Source organism: Lontra canadensis, unplaced genomic scaffold (genome assembly GCF_010015895.1).
Source record: "Lontra canadensis isolate GAN:19392208 unplaced genomic scaffold, GSC_riverotter_1.0 scaffold103, whole genome shotgun sequence".
NCBI lineage: Eukaryota > Metazoa > Chordata > Mammalia > Carnivora > Mustelidae > Lontra > Lontra canadensis.
The window spans coordinates 1,115,713-1,128,784 of NW_022631097.1; the positions used below are offsets into that span (position 1 = coordinate 1,115,713).

The following is a 13,072-nucleotide window of genomic DNA, read 5'->3' on the forward strand; positions in this document are numbered from 1 at the left end:
TTTTTTTTTAAAGATTTTATTTATTTATTTGACACAGAGAGAGAGATGCACAAGTAGGCAGAGCAGCAGACGGTGGGTGGGGGAGAAGGCTCCCTGCTGAGCAGAGAGCCTCATGCGGGGCTTGATCCCAGGACCCTGAGATCATGATCTGAGCCGAAGGCTGAGGCTTACCACTGAGCCACTCAGGCGCCCCAAATTGTATATTCTTATACCTCTTATCAGTCTCTTCTGTTTACTGCTACCATCCTGTCATCATCTTGAAAATGTAGTAACTTGTGTCCCAAACCAAATTACGATTTTTTTTGACTTTTCCTCTTGTACTTTTTAAATTTAAGAACTCAAAAGTTGTAGATTTCGGTTCATTATAAATGTGACCTTTAGGAGTCAGTCCAGCTTTTATTAGAAAAATAATCTTCTTAGATTTGCATTTTGTAATTAGGTTTATGACTCATTTTAATTTTTGTGAAGGGTTAATTTTAGTAAGGGTATAAGGCCTTTGTCTAAATTCTTTTTCTTTTTTCTTTCTTTTTCTCTCTCTCACTCTTTTTTTTTTTTTTTTGCATGTGGATGTCCATTTGTCCCAGCACCATTTATTGAAAAGTCTGTCTTTTTGTCTTGTGTTGCTTCTGCTCCTTTGTCTCAGAGATCAGTTGACTGTATTTGTGTAGGTTTCTTTCTGGGCTTTCTATTCTCACTGAAGTGTTTGCCAGCACCACATGTCTTTTTTTTTTTTTTTTTTTTTTAAAGATTTATTTATTTATTTGTATGAGAGAGAGAGAGCGTGCGCGCGCGGAAGCGCGCAGGTGGGCGGTCAGGCAGGCAGGGCGGGCGATGGAACGCCCACGCAAACCAGGGGAGTGGCAGGCAGAGGGAGAAGCCTGCTCCCCGCTGAGCAAGGAGCCAGATGTGGGAGTGATCCCAGAATCCTGGGATCATGATCTGAGTGAAGGCAGACGCTTAACTGACTGAACCACCCAGGTGTCCCAGAAAAATAATTTTTTTAAAACAGTGCCTCATCAGGGAAACTTTAAAAACAACAGGTAGCCAGTTGTTAATTTCACCTTTAGTCATGAGCTTTTGTTTCCTAACCAGAGGAGCACATACGTTGTTTTTTTCTACACTCCTATCTTTGTGCCTCAATTTCAGAGACTAACTGTAGTATAAATAACTTTACATTTTTATTTATTTAAATTAAAATTTAAATATTTATAATTGTACTTCAACATTTTTAGCTTTTATTTCTTTTACTTGACAAGATGTTTTGAATGATCTGTGTTTTTTGGTTTGTATAATGGTTTGCATTTGGATTTAAATAGAGGTTTATTAAATACTGTCTCTTCTAAATTGGAATACAAAATCTGTTGAAATAAATGCAACCAGAAAATGTTGAGAGTAAAGTTAATGTTTTTTTCTTCTCCCAAATTGTTCTTTAGAAAGAAGTAGATTTTACTATTCCTCAAAATAAATGTTTCCAGGCATAATGTGAAACCATGTGGGAGGATAGTTCTTTTGATCTCTGTAAGTTTGAAATTTTAGGAGGAAAAGGAGTTAGTATTGTAATGGAATAATAGCTAGGCATTTGATAATGTGAAGTTAATTCAAAAGACCTGTTTCTCCAGAATATTTCATAGTAAATCTTCATAGAACTAATAATCTTTTCTTGAATGTTATTACTTCAAATTATAGTTTTTTTTGTTTTTAAAGATTTTATTTATTTATTTGTCAGAGAGAGTGAGCACAGGCAGACTGAGTGGCAGGCAGAGGCAGAGGGAAAAGCAGACTCCCTGCTGAGCAAGGAGCCCGATGTGACTCGAACCCAGGATGCTGGGATCATGACCTGAGCCGAAAGCAGCCGCCTAACTAACTGAGCCACCCAGGCATCCTAAATTATAGGTTTTTTTTTTTTTAATATTTTATTTATTTATTTGACAGACAGAGATCACAAGTAGGCAGAGAGGCAGGCAGAGAGAGAGAAGAGGAAGCAGGCTCCCCGCTGAGCAGAGAGCCCGATGCGGGGTTCGATCCCAGGACCCTGGGATCATGACCTGAGCCGAAGGCAGAGGCTTTAACCCACTGAGCCAACCAGGCGCCCCCCAAATTATAGTTTTTTAACATGGGTTTTAAATTTTATTTATTTATTTATTTATTTATTTATTTATTTGACAGAAAGAGGTCCCAAGTAGGCAGAGAGGCTGGCAGAGAGAGAGGGGGAAGCAGGCTCCCCGCTGAGCAGAGAGCCCGATGCGGGGCTCGATCCCAGGACCCTGAGATCATGACCTGAGCTGAAGGCAGCGGCTTAATCCACTGAGCCACCCAGGCGCCCCTAACATGGGTTTTGATTTGCTCTACAAACCACTAGTGAATGGCAGGCAGCATTCTTTAATGTAAATGCCCTATAATAGTATAAAAGTATGATTTATGGGGCTTAATCAAATTAATACTTAAGTTTTAGTAAATCTTAGTCATTAAAGGATAGCTGAATAAAAAATACTGGGTTTTTAAGTTTTCTCATTTTTTGTGAAAAAATTGCTAGAAATAGTGATTTTAAAAAATTCTTTGTTTCTGAAATAATTTTAGAAAGGGAATGTCTAATATTCTTGCTTTAAATATGCTTTTTGGGTAACTGAAGAATTCCTATCAGTTGAATGCTTTGCCTAATTTTTTCAGTGCATTTTTCTTAAGTGAATATACTTAGATAGTAGGAAGTTATAAATAATTAATTTTTAAATGACTGTAAAATCCTCTGTTTCATTCATATTCATGGATTCCCCTCCTCACAATTAGGTCTGATTGGTGAAATGGGAAACAAGTAGATGGGCAGGTTAAAGGATATAATATATATATCAACCAAAAGTGGGAATTTGAAACTGCCAAATAATAAGGAACTACATCAATATAGGCTGAATGACCTATTTTAAATTATTGAAGGAGAGATTTCCTGTATTAGCTGAGATGCTGCATTAAGATTTTTGAATAAAGAATTTAGTACCTGCATATTATTTAGGTTTTTGAACTGGTGACTGCGATCTACTCCACCCCACCCCTCCAATAACAGACAGTCCCTGGTTTTTCATAGTGATAAGAAGACGACTAAGTAGATGACGAAGTGGTAGCTTTTAAACCAGCAACTTCAGGCATATATCAGTTTTATTTTGTTTTTTTTTTCTTTTTTTAAGATTTATTTAGGAGAGTGAGCAAGAGAGTGTGTATCTTCTACTTGGGGTGGTTGGGGTGGGGGAGGTAGGAGCAGAGGGGGAGAATCTCCAGGAGGCTCCGCCCCAACCTGAGTCCATCTGGGGACTCTGATGCATGAGATCACCTGAGCCGAATGCTCATTAGACTGAGTGACCCAGGCACCCTATGCTTTGGTTGTTATGCTGTAGAAATGTTAAGCTTTTCTAAGAGTTCTCTCCTGTGGTTGGGTGGAAGTGATTTTGGTAAGGAATCATGGTCATTTTTAATGATGTTTTCCAATTAGCCATTGTATTTTAAGCTCAATTCCAAACACTTTACCCAGAATTTGCATGAGTTGCTATAAAAGAAAAAAACAAATGGAAAAGAGGTTCACAACTTCTAAAACGTTGATTATGGCATTGAACTTGGAGTGTTAGTATTGAGTACTGTTACAACCTTCCATTTGAAAAAATACATACATATTTTATTTCCATTTGCTAATTGGTTATTACTTTTGCTCCTCGGGTACAGAGAAATTATATTTGTTTTGAACCTTCTGGAAGAAAGCTTCAAATATTGTTACTACAAAATCCAAATGTCTATAATTATAAAATAATGAAGTGATTTCATTGTTCAGATTCTTTGAGTAGAATGTACTTGGCTTCATGTCTTTGGCCTTCTAAATTATTGTGTAAATGGAAGTATTTTAAGAATTAGAATAGTATATATAGTGATTTGAATACATTTTATACAAATTGATTTTGGTTTTAGATGTTACATTGAGACCCTTCTTGCAGCATTTTACTTCTATTGGGATTTTTATTCTCTAGTTATTTATAGTAACTCATTTGGCTTTCCTTTGTCTTTATAACTGGATAAACTAAATAAAGCCCAGTTTTTTATTTGGATTGTCTGCTTGGAATCCTGTCTCTGCATTTTCAGTGTTTGACCTTAGATAAGTCACTTTGTTTCCAGCATTATGGTAGGATTATAGAGAGTAGATATAACATGCTGGGCTTTTATTTTTCAGGTTCTCAATGAATGAGAGGTAACTGGGCTACAACTTCACTTTTACTATATTCTTGCACTGTTTAGACTCAATAATTAGAATGTTAAGCTTTTGATTTCTTCCTTTGTGCTTTGTCTTTGAGTATAGAGTATAAAAAGGGAACCAAACATTGAAACTTTGAATACTTAAAGGTTATTTTAAAGAGCACTTTTTGGGTGGTGACCAGAACCTTTTTCATTATTGAGTAAAATATGACCTAGTTGATAATAAGTGCTAATGTTACTGAAGTTACCACATAATATTACCAGCAGTATAAAATTTGAGCTCACAGTTTTTGGACAAGAGATGTGATATTGGCATCACTTAATAGTCATAATCTATATTACAATTCTTCATTCATTTAACATTTATTCAGCAGGAGAAATACCTGACCTGGAGAAAAAAAAGAGCCTGTGTTCTAACCTTGGGGTATGTTTGTTATATAAGACCTGTTTATCAACACAATCATTTGTTAATATTCCTGACTAGGAATTTTGACATAGTATTTATTCATAGAACTTCTATTGAGAAATAAAGTGAGAGATTTCAAAACCCACAGTATAGAACTATAGATTATTTAGGTAATGAGGAAAGGCTACATGATTATTATGAATTTAATATGTATTGTTTTATCAAAACTTCTAAGTTGTTAAATGAAAGGGTAATTAAAAAATACAGTAACTTATTTCTTCTCTAACTGGATCAAACACTTAATTATGAAAAGAACTGTATTTGGAATTAATCATTCATATGATTTGGTCCACACATTGATCAAATTGTTAAGAAATAGTGAAAATGGGTAAAATCGAGGGGACATGGGTTCACTAAAAAATGAAAATCTGTCCCTGCATTATGGATTCACCACCATAAGGTTTACTATTTTACGTATGAATTTTACTAGTTGGGGCTGATGGTTGACTTAAAATACAACTTTTTAAATTAATTAAAGACTTGAGTATTTTGAAACATGAACTTAAAGTTCTTGTTAATAGTTAAATCTACATATTTAATAAAGCTCTTTAAATTTATTAAACTGTTGAAAATACTTTGGCTTCCATGATTTTCTCATAAGAGCTTGCTTCAAAATTTTTCTGGTCTTACACAACTACTTCTTTTTATTTTTCTTTTAAGATTTTATTTATTTATTTGACAGAGATCACAAGTAGGCAGAGAGGCAGGGAGAGAGAGAGAGCTGGGCTGGGGGGAGGTGGGGGGAAGCAGACTCCCTGCCGAGCAGAGAGCCCGATGTGGGGCTGGATCCCAGGACCCTGGGATCATGACCTGAGCCGAAGGCAGAGGCTTAACCCACTGAGCCACCCATGCGCCCCTGGACTTATACAACTTCTTTAAATTGATTTATTTTGAGCTATCAGTTGAACACAGGAAATCTGTTTATTAATTAGAGATTTTCAGTGTAATCTGATTGTAGGAAACTTCTACCATTATATCAGGGTCCTCAAAATTATTTAAAATTATTAAAATGTATTGTACCAATTTGATCTACCAGTGTTCACTTTTTTTGGTTATCCCATCTTTGTAATGCTGGTCTTTAACTGCTGGTAAGTATAGAAAGGGATTTTGATAATTACTAAATTGCTACATTTTTTTTTACTTTTATTGTGGATTTTTACTTTATGATTTTATTATTTTTGTCAGAAACTTCTATCACATTTGGCAATAATCACTGATAAACTTTTAGAAATCTTTTAAAGTACATGTCTGACTTTTAAATTTTCTAATTTGAAATGTCTGATGACTTCCTTTTTTTATTAAGGCTGCAAGGTGTGACTGTTGTAAATCTCAAGGAACACTTAAAGAGAGAGTACAGTGGCGTGGAGAAATGAAACATTTCTGTGATCAACACTGCTTACTCCGTTTCTACTGTCAGCAAAATGAGCCCAACATGACTACTCAGAAAGGACCTGAAAACTTACATTATGGTATGTAATAATTTAGGTAGTAACTTGAAAAACCTGTATAGCAGTGTTTAGTTTCTTAGATCTGAATTTTATTCATGATAGTGAATAGCTGATTTTGGATATAGTTTAAAGGCACCTTCCATAGTTTGGGTGGAAGTGCCCCATATATGATGTTTCTGTAGATGGATTGTTTTTTATTCTCTTTTAAAAATTTAGTGCTAGTTGAAAAAAAGGGCAATTTTAAATGAAGACCATTTTAGGAAATGGTCTGTGCTGGGAGTATTTGGGAATAACAGTGAAAACCTTTTAGGAGTTGTGACTTAATTAAGAGTTAAGCATAAGAACATAGTATTACCCCCAAACAATGAGTATTTTCTGAGGACAAAATGGGAAAAGAGTTCCACTTATTTAGCTTTGTATTTCAGCTCTCAAATTTGATATTCTTTACTTAAAAGAGCTTACAGTGTTTTCTTCATTAATTGTTTTAAAAAATCAGTACTATTTAATGAGAAATACAGATTTAGAACATTCTGAAGAAAGTGATACTTGTCTTATTTTAAATTTGTTTGTTTTTAGATCAGGGTTGTCAGACGTCCCGAACCAAAATGACAGTAAGTATTGCTTAAGTAAAGTGTTAGATTGATTTTTATAATGTGGGCATAAATTAACAGTCCAGTTTGATCATAATAAAAGATTTTTACTTTGCTCCATTGGGACAGTTGAAGTATTTAGGTGAATTATCTAGTATTAAAACAGATACTTTGATATATGCTAAGGAATATAAAGGTGAATAGGAGATAGACATATTTTATTTGAATTGAAGTTCCCATCACCTTTTTTTTTTTTTTTTAAAGATTGTATTTATTCATTTGAGAGAGAGATTGAGCGTGAGCATGAGTCGGTGGGGGAGGAGTAAAGATACAAGCCACATGGTGCTCATTGTATCTGTTCCTGGTGACTGTGAAAAAGCTTCAGAACAGTTGAGTAGAAGGTTGGCAGATAGACACTGATGAAAAGTAGAAGGAATGTGCTAACGGCATGCATAACTATTCAGTAGGGCCAAACTTGAGCACCTTTGGTGGAATCATGGAAAATGAGGTAAAAGGATGGGCTGGGCCAGATTATTAATGGCTTTGAGTTTATGTTTCTCAAATAGGTATCTGAAGGTCTATGTTGGGGGCCAGGATTTACAAGTTTTTAAATATGAGTAATAATTCTATAGCGTGTCCTGTGGGTTTTTTTCTTTAGTCTTTGGTGTAATACATCACATTCTGCTTTTATGTTAACATTTGAAGAATTTTTATAGGTTGAAAGTGTCCCTTTATCTGTAATGAATAAAGAGAAGCAGCAACGTTTTGGTACATTTTGAGGCACAGTGAGCCTGTCCTCTTGTATGCCAAGTAACAATAATCAACAGTGTTGGAATACTGGTATTTCTGGCATCCTTAACAAGGGAAACTTTATAGGAGTCATTTATTGGCATTATATTAAGTCTCTGAACTAGCTTTTATCCTGGTAAAAAAGAATAAATCAGTGGTTCTTAGGTCTGGCTACACATTGGAATCACCTGGGGAGTTTTCAGAAATTTCTGATGCCTAGTCTCCAACTCAGAAATTCTGTGTTTTTGGAAAGTTCTTCAGATGATTTTAATATGTAAGCACAATTTAGAATCATTGACATAGGTGAACAATTGGTGATCTACATTATTCTGTTCAGTTTTTGCTTTTGATGTTAGTAGTTAAGAATCCTAGGTAAGTAAGAGTGCTTTCTCCTTTGCTTTCCTCCTTATATGTTGTACCCCCCTTATGGAAATATATTTAAATATGTATTTAAATTTATAAATAATATTAATAAATAAATAAATAAATTATTATAAATAAATTTATAAATAAATATATTTAAATTGGATAATTCAGAAATACTTTAAAGTATTCAGCTGAATTCATCTCATTTTAATACCAGACACTTTTATCCGTGACTGAAGAATATAACTTTGTGTAGCTGTAAGGCAACTTACAACCTTGTTTCAAATATGTAAGCTTTTGACCAAGGCTTTAAGGCCTACCTTCTGTCAGTATAATATCAAATCTTTTTTCCTCACATAGCACTTGAACCACATTGTATGACAGACAGAAGGGTCTAGGGGAGGGGTAAGTCAGTGTGCTGCTGCAGTTATTGCCTTTTGTCTTATAAAAGCCCTCTCCCATCTTTTCCTTGTAAGCTTTTGAAATCTTTTAATTCCCAACCTATAAACTTCAAAGGGTGAAAGCTTAGCTGTATAATTTTGGACAAGTCCCTTTACACAAATTCTTTGTGTGAATTTCTTGTTTGTAAAATGGGATGAAGATATTGCCTATTTCAGTGTTATCACATAGTAAGTATTAAACGCATAGTAGCTGCTATGTTCCAGACCTCATAAAGGCAGTATGTACAGTAGTTTAGAACATAGGCTTTGGTGTTAGGTGAATTTACTTGAATCCTGACCTTAGAACTTTTAGCTTTATCATCTTTCCCAGGTTGTGTAACTTCTTCTTCTTCTTCTTTTTTTTTTAAAGATTTTATTTATTTGAGAGAGAGCATGAGAGGGGAGAGGTCGGAGGGAGACCCACACTCCCTGCGGAGCTGGGATCCCCAAGCGGGACTCCATCCCAGGACTCTGGGATCATGACCTGAGCCAAAAAAGGCAGTTGCCTAACCAACTGAGCCACCCAGGCGCCCCTGGGTTGTGTAATTTCTGAGCCTTAGTTTTCTCATCTGTAAAGTGGGACTGATTAAAAGGCTTACCTCTTGTAGTGTCATGAGTTACATAAATTTAGTGCTTCATGTAATGTCTTAGTCCATTTGAGCTGCTATAGCAATACCATAGTTGAGGTGGCTTACAAACAAATTATTTCTCACAGTTTGGAGGCTAGGACGTCTAAAATCAAGTTGCAAGCAGTTAGCAGTGCCTGGTGAGGGCCTGCTTCCAGGTTTATAAATAGTCATCTTTTCACTGTCTTCACATGGTGGGAGGGGGTGAGCATCTCTAGGATTTCTTTTATGAGGGCATTAATCCCATTTATTTTTTTTTTATTTTTTTTTTTTTTTAATTTTATTTGAAACAGAGAGAGAGATCACAAGTATGCAGAGAGGCAGGCATAGAGAGAGAGAGGAGAAAGCAGGCTCCCCGCTGAGCAGAGAGCCCGATGCGGGCCTCGATCCCAGGACCCTGAGATCATGACCTGAGCCGAAGGCAGAGGCTTAACCCACTGAGCCACCCAGGCGCCCCATTAATCCCATTTATGAGGACTCTGCTCTCATGATATAATCTCCATGTATTGGCCACACCTTCAGATACCATCACATTGAGTATTAGATTTCAACATATGAATTTGAGGGGTACACATTGTAGCACATAGTCTCTGGCATGAAGCAAGTACTGAACAGATGGTAGCTTTTGTCATTATAATTTTATTTTGGGCCCTCCTTCAGTATTCATTATAAATAGAAGGAGATCTTGCTTGTTGACAAGCAAAAAAGTAAAAAGTATTATCAAGTGTAGGTCTTCACTAGGTGGCGTAGTTTAATTGACATGATGTAATGTTTCTAAATGACAGGAGGTAAAACATCGAGTAATCTACGATATATATGATTTTAGACCCTTTGTTCATATGTGGGGATTCTAGGGTATTTTCCATCTTGGACCAAGCTTACCTAGTCTTAGTATATAGTAGATACTCAATACCGATTTGTTAAATTATTCTTCCCATTTTACAGTTGAGGAAATTGAGACAAGTAACAGAGTCACTTGCCCGATGTTACATAGCAGTAGTTTTAGGACTAAGTTCTCTAGCTCCTTGTTCATAGCTCTTTTACTTAGCTGATTAATAATGTAGTTTGAAATCCTGATGAATCTAGAATAGTATCCACCCCTTTGCCATATACATTATACAAATAATATACAAATGAGATAACCTACCTGAAATAGTCTTAAAAAATTTGTATCTTTCCACACCTTTAAATATGCACAGGTAAATATATTAAACAGTAAGTGCCTTAAGTACAGTTGGTCATCATTCATATTTGCAAATTTTTACCTATTCTCTAAAATTGTAACCCCTAAATCAATACCCATGGCACTTTCAAAGAAATTTGTAGACACGTGCAGAGTGGTGAAAAACGTGAGTCTCCTGAGGCATAGCGCATCTTCTTGTTGAGGTGGAACAAGGCAAGTCTTTCCCTTTTTGTCTCACCTCATCCTATAAGCAGGTGTCCTTTTCATAGTCATTTAGTACCACCTTTTGCATATTTTGTTCTTTTTTTTTTTTTGTGATTTTGCTTTATAAAAATCCACTATTAATGCATAGTATTAAAAAGCCCTATCTGATATTCCTAAACACAGGAAGGCTGCTCTGTGTCTTATGGAGGAAATAATGCATATTAGGTAAGCTTCATTCAGTTGGCAGTGAGTTTAATGTTTGTGAATCAACAATATGGTACACTTAGAAAAAGGAGTAAGAAATTAACCAGCCTGCAGATGAGGCAACTCCTGAGTACTGAAGTAAAATCTGTAGTATATGGTGAAGCTATGGAAAAGAAGGAAGAGTGATTATATTTATGGATTCATGGACTTAGGACTAATTAAAAAAAAAAAGTGAAACGCCTCTTTACGAAGTTTTCAGCTTATATACAACATGTATCAGGAAAATGTTAAACTTTTCTTGCCTTCTGCGGGCTAGCTCACACATTTCAAGCCAAATGGTATGAAAAATATTAAACTTGGATACGAGATGGGTTCTGCCGATCAGGACCAGGATGCTTTGGAAGAATACTAGCTAAGTGTTAACACAGGTAAAAAAGATACACAGTCAAGAAGGTTTTCAGTGCTGATGGGACTGGCTTGCTTTCACAAGATTAGTGGCAAATGAATGTATAGGATACAAGTGGTCTCCAAAGCCCCTGACTTTAAATCATTTAGAAACCATGCAGCCTTGCTATTGTGTGTCAGTGCCAAGGATAACTTCAAACTCCCCTCCCCATCTCTCCCCTCCCCCTTGCCTGGTACACAGAGCCCCAAATCCATGAAAACTCCAGGAAAAAAACTGAAGTATATGCTAGTCCACTGGAGGTGGAACAAAAAAGCATGAATGGTATCTAAAATATTCTGTGATTGGTTCTCCAATTGCTTCATCCTAGAAGTTGAACATTGTCTCCACCGTGAAAACCTTGCATTTGAAGTTTTTATTACTGGGTAATTTCCATTGCCTTGAATAACTCAAAAATGTCTGTCTCAGTGTAGTTCCCTTTATGCCCACACACACACACTCTCTCATCCAACCCCTCAATCAGGGCATAATTAAAGCTTTTAAGACCTACTTCATGAGAAAGAGTTTGAGGCGCTCAGCATCAACAACAACAAAAAAGCCCCACCCTGATAGATTATTGGAAGTTAGTCATCATCTGTAACATTATTTAGGACAGCATCAAGCAGGCTACTCTGAGTAATTGTTGGGAAAATGTTTGACCAGGTTGTATGAAAAATTTCAAAGTTTTTGAAGGTGTCACAGAAAATTAAAAAAATAAGTATAAAAAACGTAATGTATATTGCACCACGTAAGTGAAGAAGGCTTTGGGGCTGTGGAGGAAGATTGGCAGAGAAAGTAGTAGAGCCCATCGATGAAGACCTTGGCTAGATGGCCAAGGAAGGCATCAGATTCAGTGATGAAAGTCAGTCCAAGACTCCTCTAACAATGGCCCAAATATTGGAATACTGGAATGGAATATTCCAATATTCAAAATATTGAAATGGAATTCTGCCTTGGGAAGAATTGTCAGTGACATGGAAGGATATGACCCTATGCTTTAACAAAGCCTCCAATTTGAGTACTACTGTGGTTACCTCTTTTATAAAGACGCTTAAAACATTTGAGGTGAAAAGCCAAGCTGACAAGGCTGACTTATTTTTTTGAAGCCAGTTTGGGAGGCAAAAGCACTGACATATTCAACAAATCATAAAAGCCAAACTCTTGAGGTAGAACTGCCAGATGTCACCATGTCCCCCTCTTCTTCTCTTACCAAGTCACTGACTTCTTCCTCTTCTGCAGAATAATTGCCATCAACCTTTCCCTTGGTTTTTATGGGCACACCAAAGGTTGAGAGGTTTAACCATACAGTGCACTGCCCCATTGTACATCCTGCATGTCCACTAAGAGTAAGATGTTAATATTTTATAAATGTACAATGTTTACTCTGTTTTCTCCCCAGAACTTTATTTACATTAGTGTATAATATACAGTATGTGTTAACAGGACTGAGTATGAGTACCATATAGTGTGTGTGTACTATATCTGTACACATCTGAGTGAAAGAGTTAATAATCCTAGTACACTGTAGTACACAAAAATTCTGCAATCATGTGTTACAAACACTGAGCATAATTATTTGTGACAAATATATATGAAATCAAGTGTTTCAACAGAAATACTGTTATGTATTGATCTGTTGATGGAAGTGTTGTGACCCAAGGCTTGTAGGAACCTAGTCTTTTATTTCCTTTGGGAGTAATGGTTCTGTATTCACTGAAGTGTTCATGGTGACCGTCTAGAGGTTAAGTACCCCAAATATTCTATATTCTGTACCTTTTTTCCAATATCAGTAGGTGGTACAGAGAAACCCCTATGTTTAGTCCCTTATAGATAGATCTTTAGCTTATTTTAGATGGATTGTGTGTTGCCCTGGAGGTGGGGGTTGGTCGGTGTTCTCAACTGCAAATAATGCTACAGTGTATGTGGTGAAAACATCTTAGAGACTATGATCTAGGACAGGTTTCTGAAATTGCAGTTGCTGGGGTATAAAAAATAGTTTGAAGTTTGATAGTATTGTAATTCTTTTCATCTTTTTTTTTTTTTATCTTTTAAAATTTAGTAACACATATAAGGTGTTTATCCAGTAG

General features: G+C 36.0%; 1 protein-coding gene across 1 annotated transcript in view; it reads left to right on the forward strand.

Annotated features, from left to right (window-relative positions):
* ZMYM2 (zinc finger MYM-type containing 2) overlaps window positions 1-13,072 on the forward strand; it is an 86,884-nt gene that overhangs the window by 37,620 nt on the left and 36,192 nt on the right. Inside the window, 2 exon segments of the mRNA XM_032838272.1 lie at window positions 5,997-6,162; window positions 6,718-6,752. Coding sequence (XP_032694163.1) covers window positions 5,997-6,162; window positions 6,718-6,752 — 201 coding nt within the window.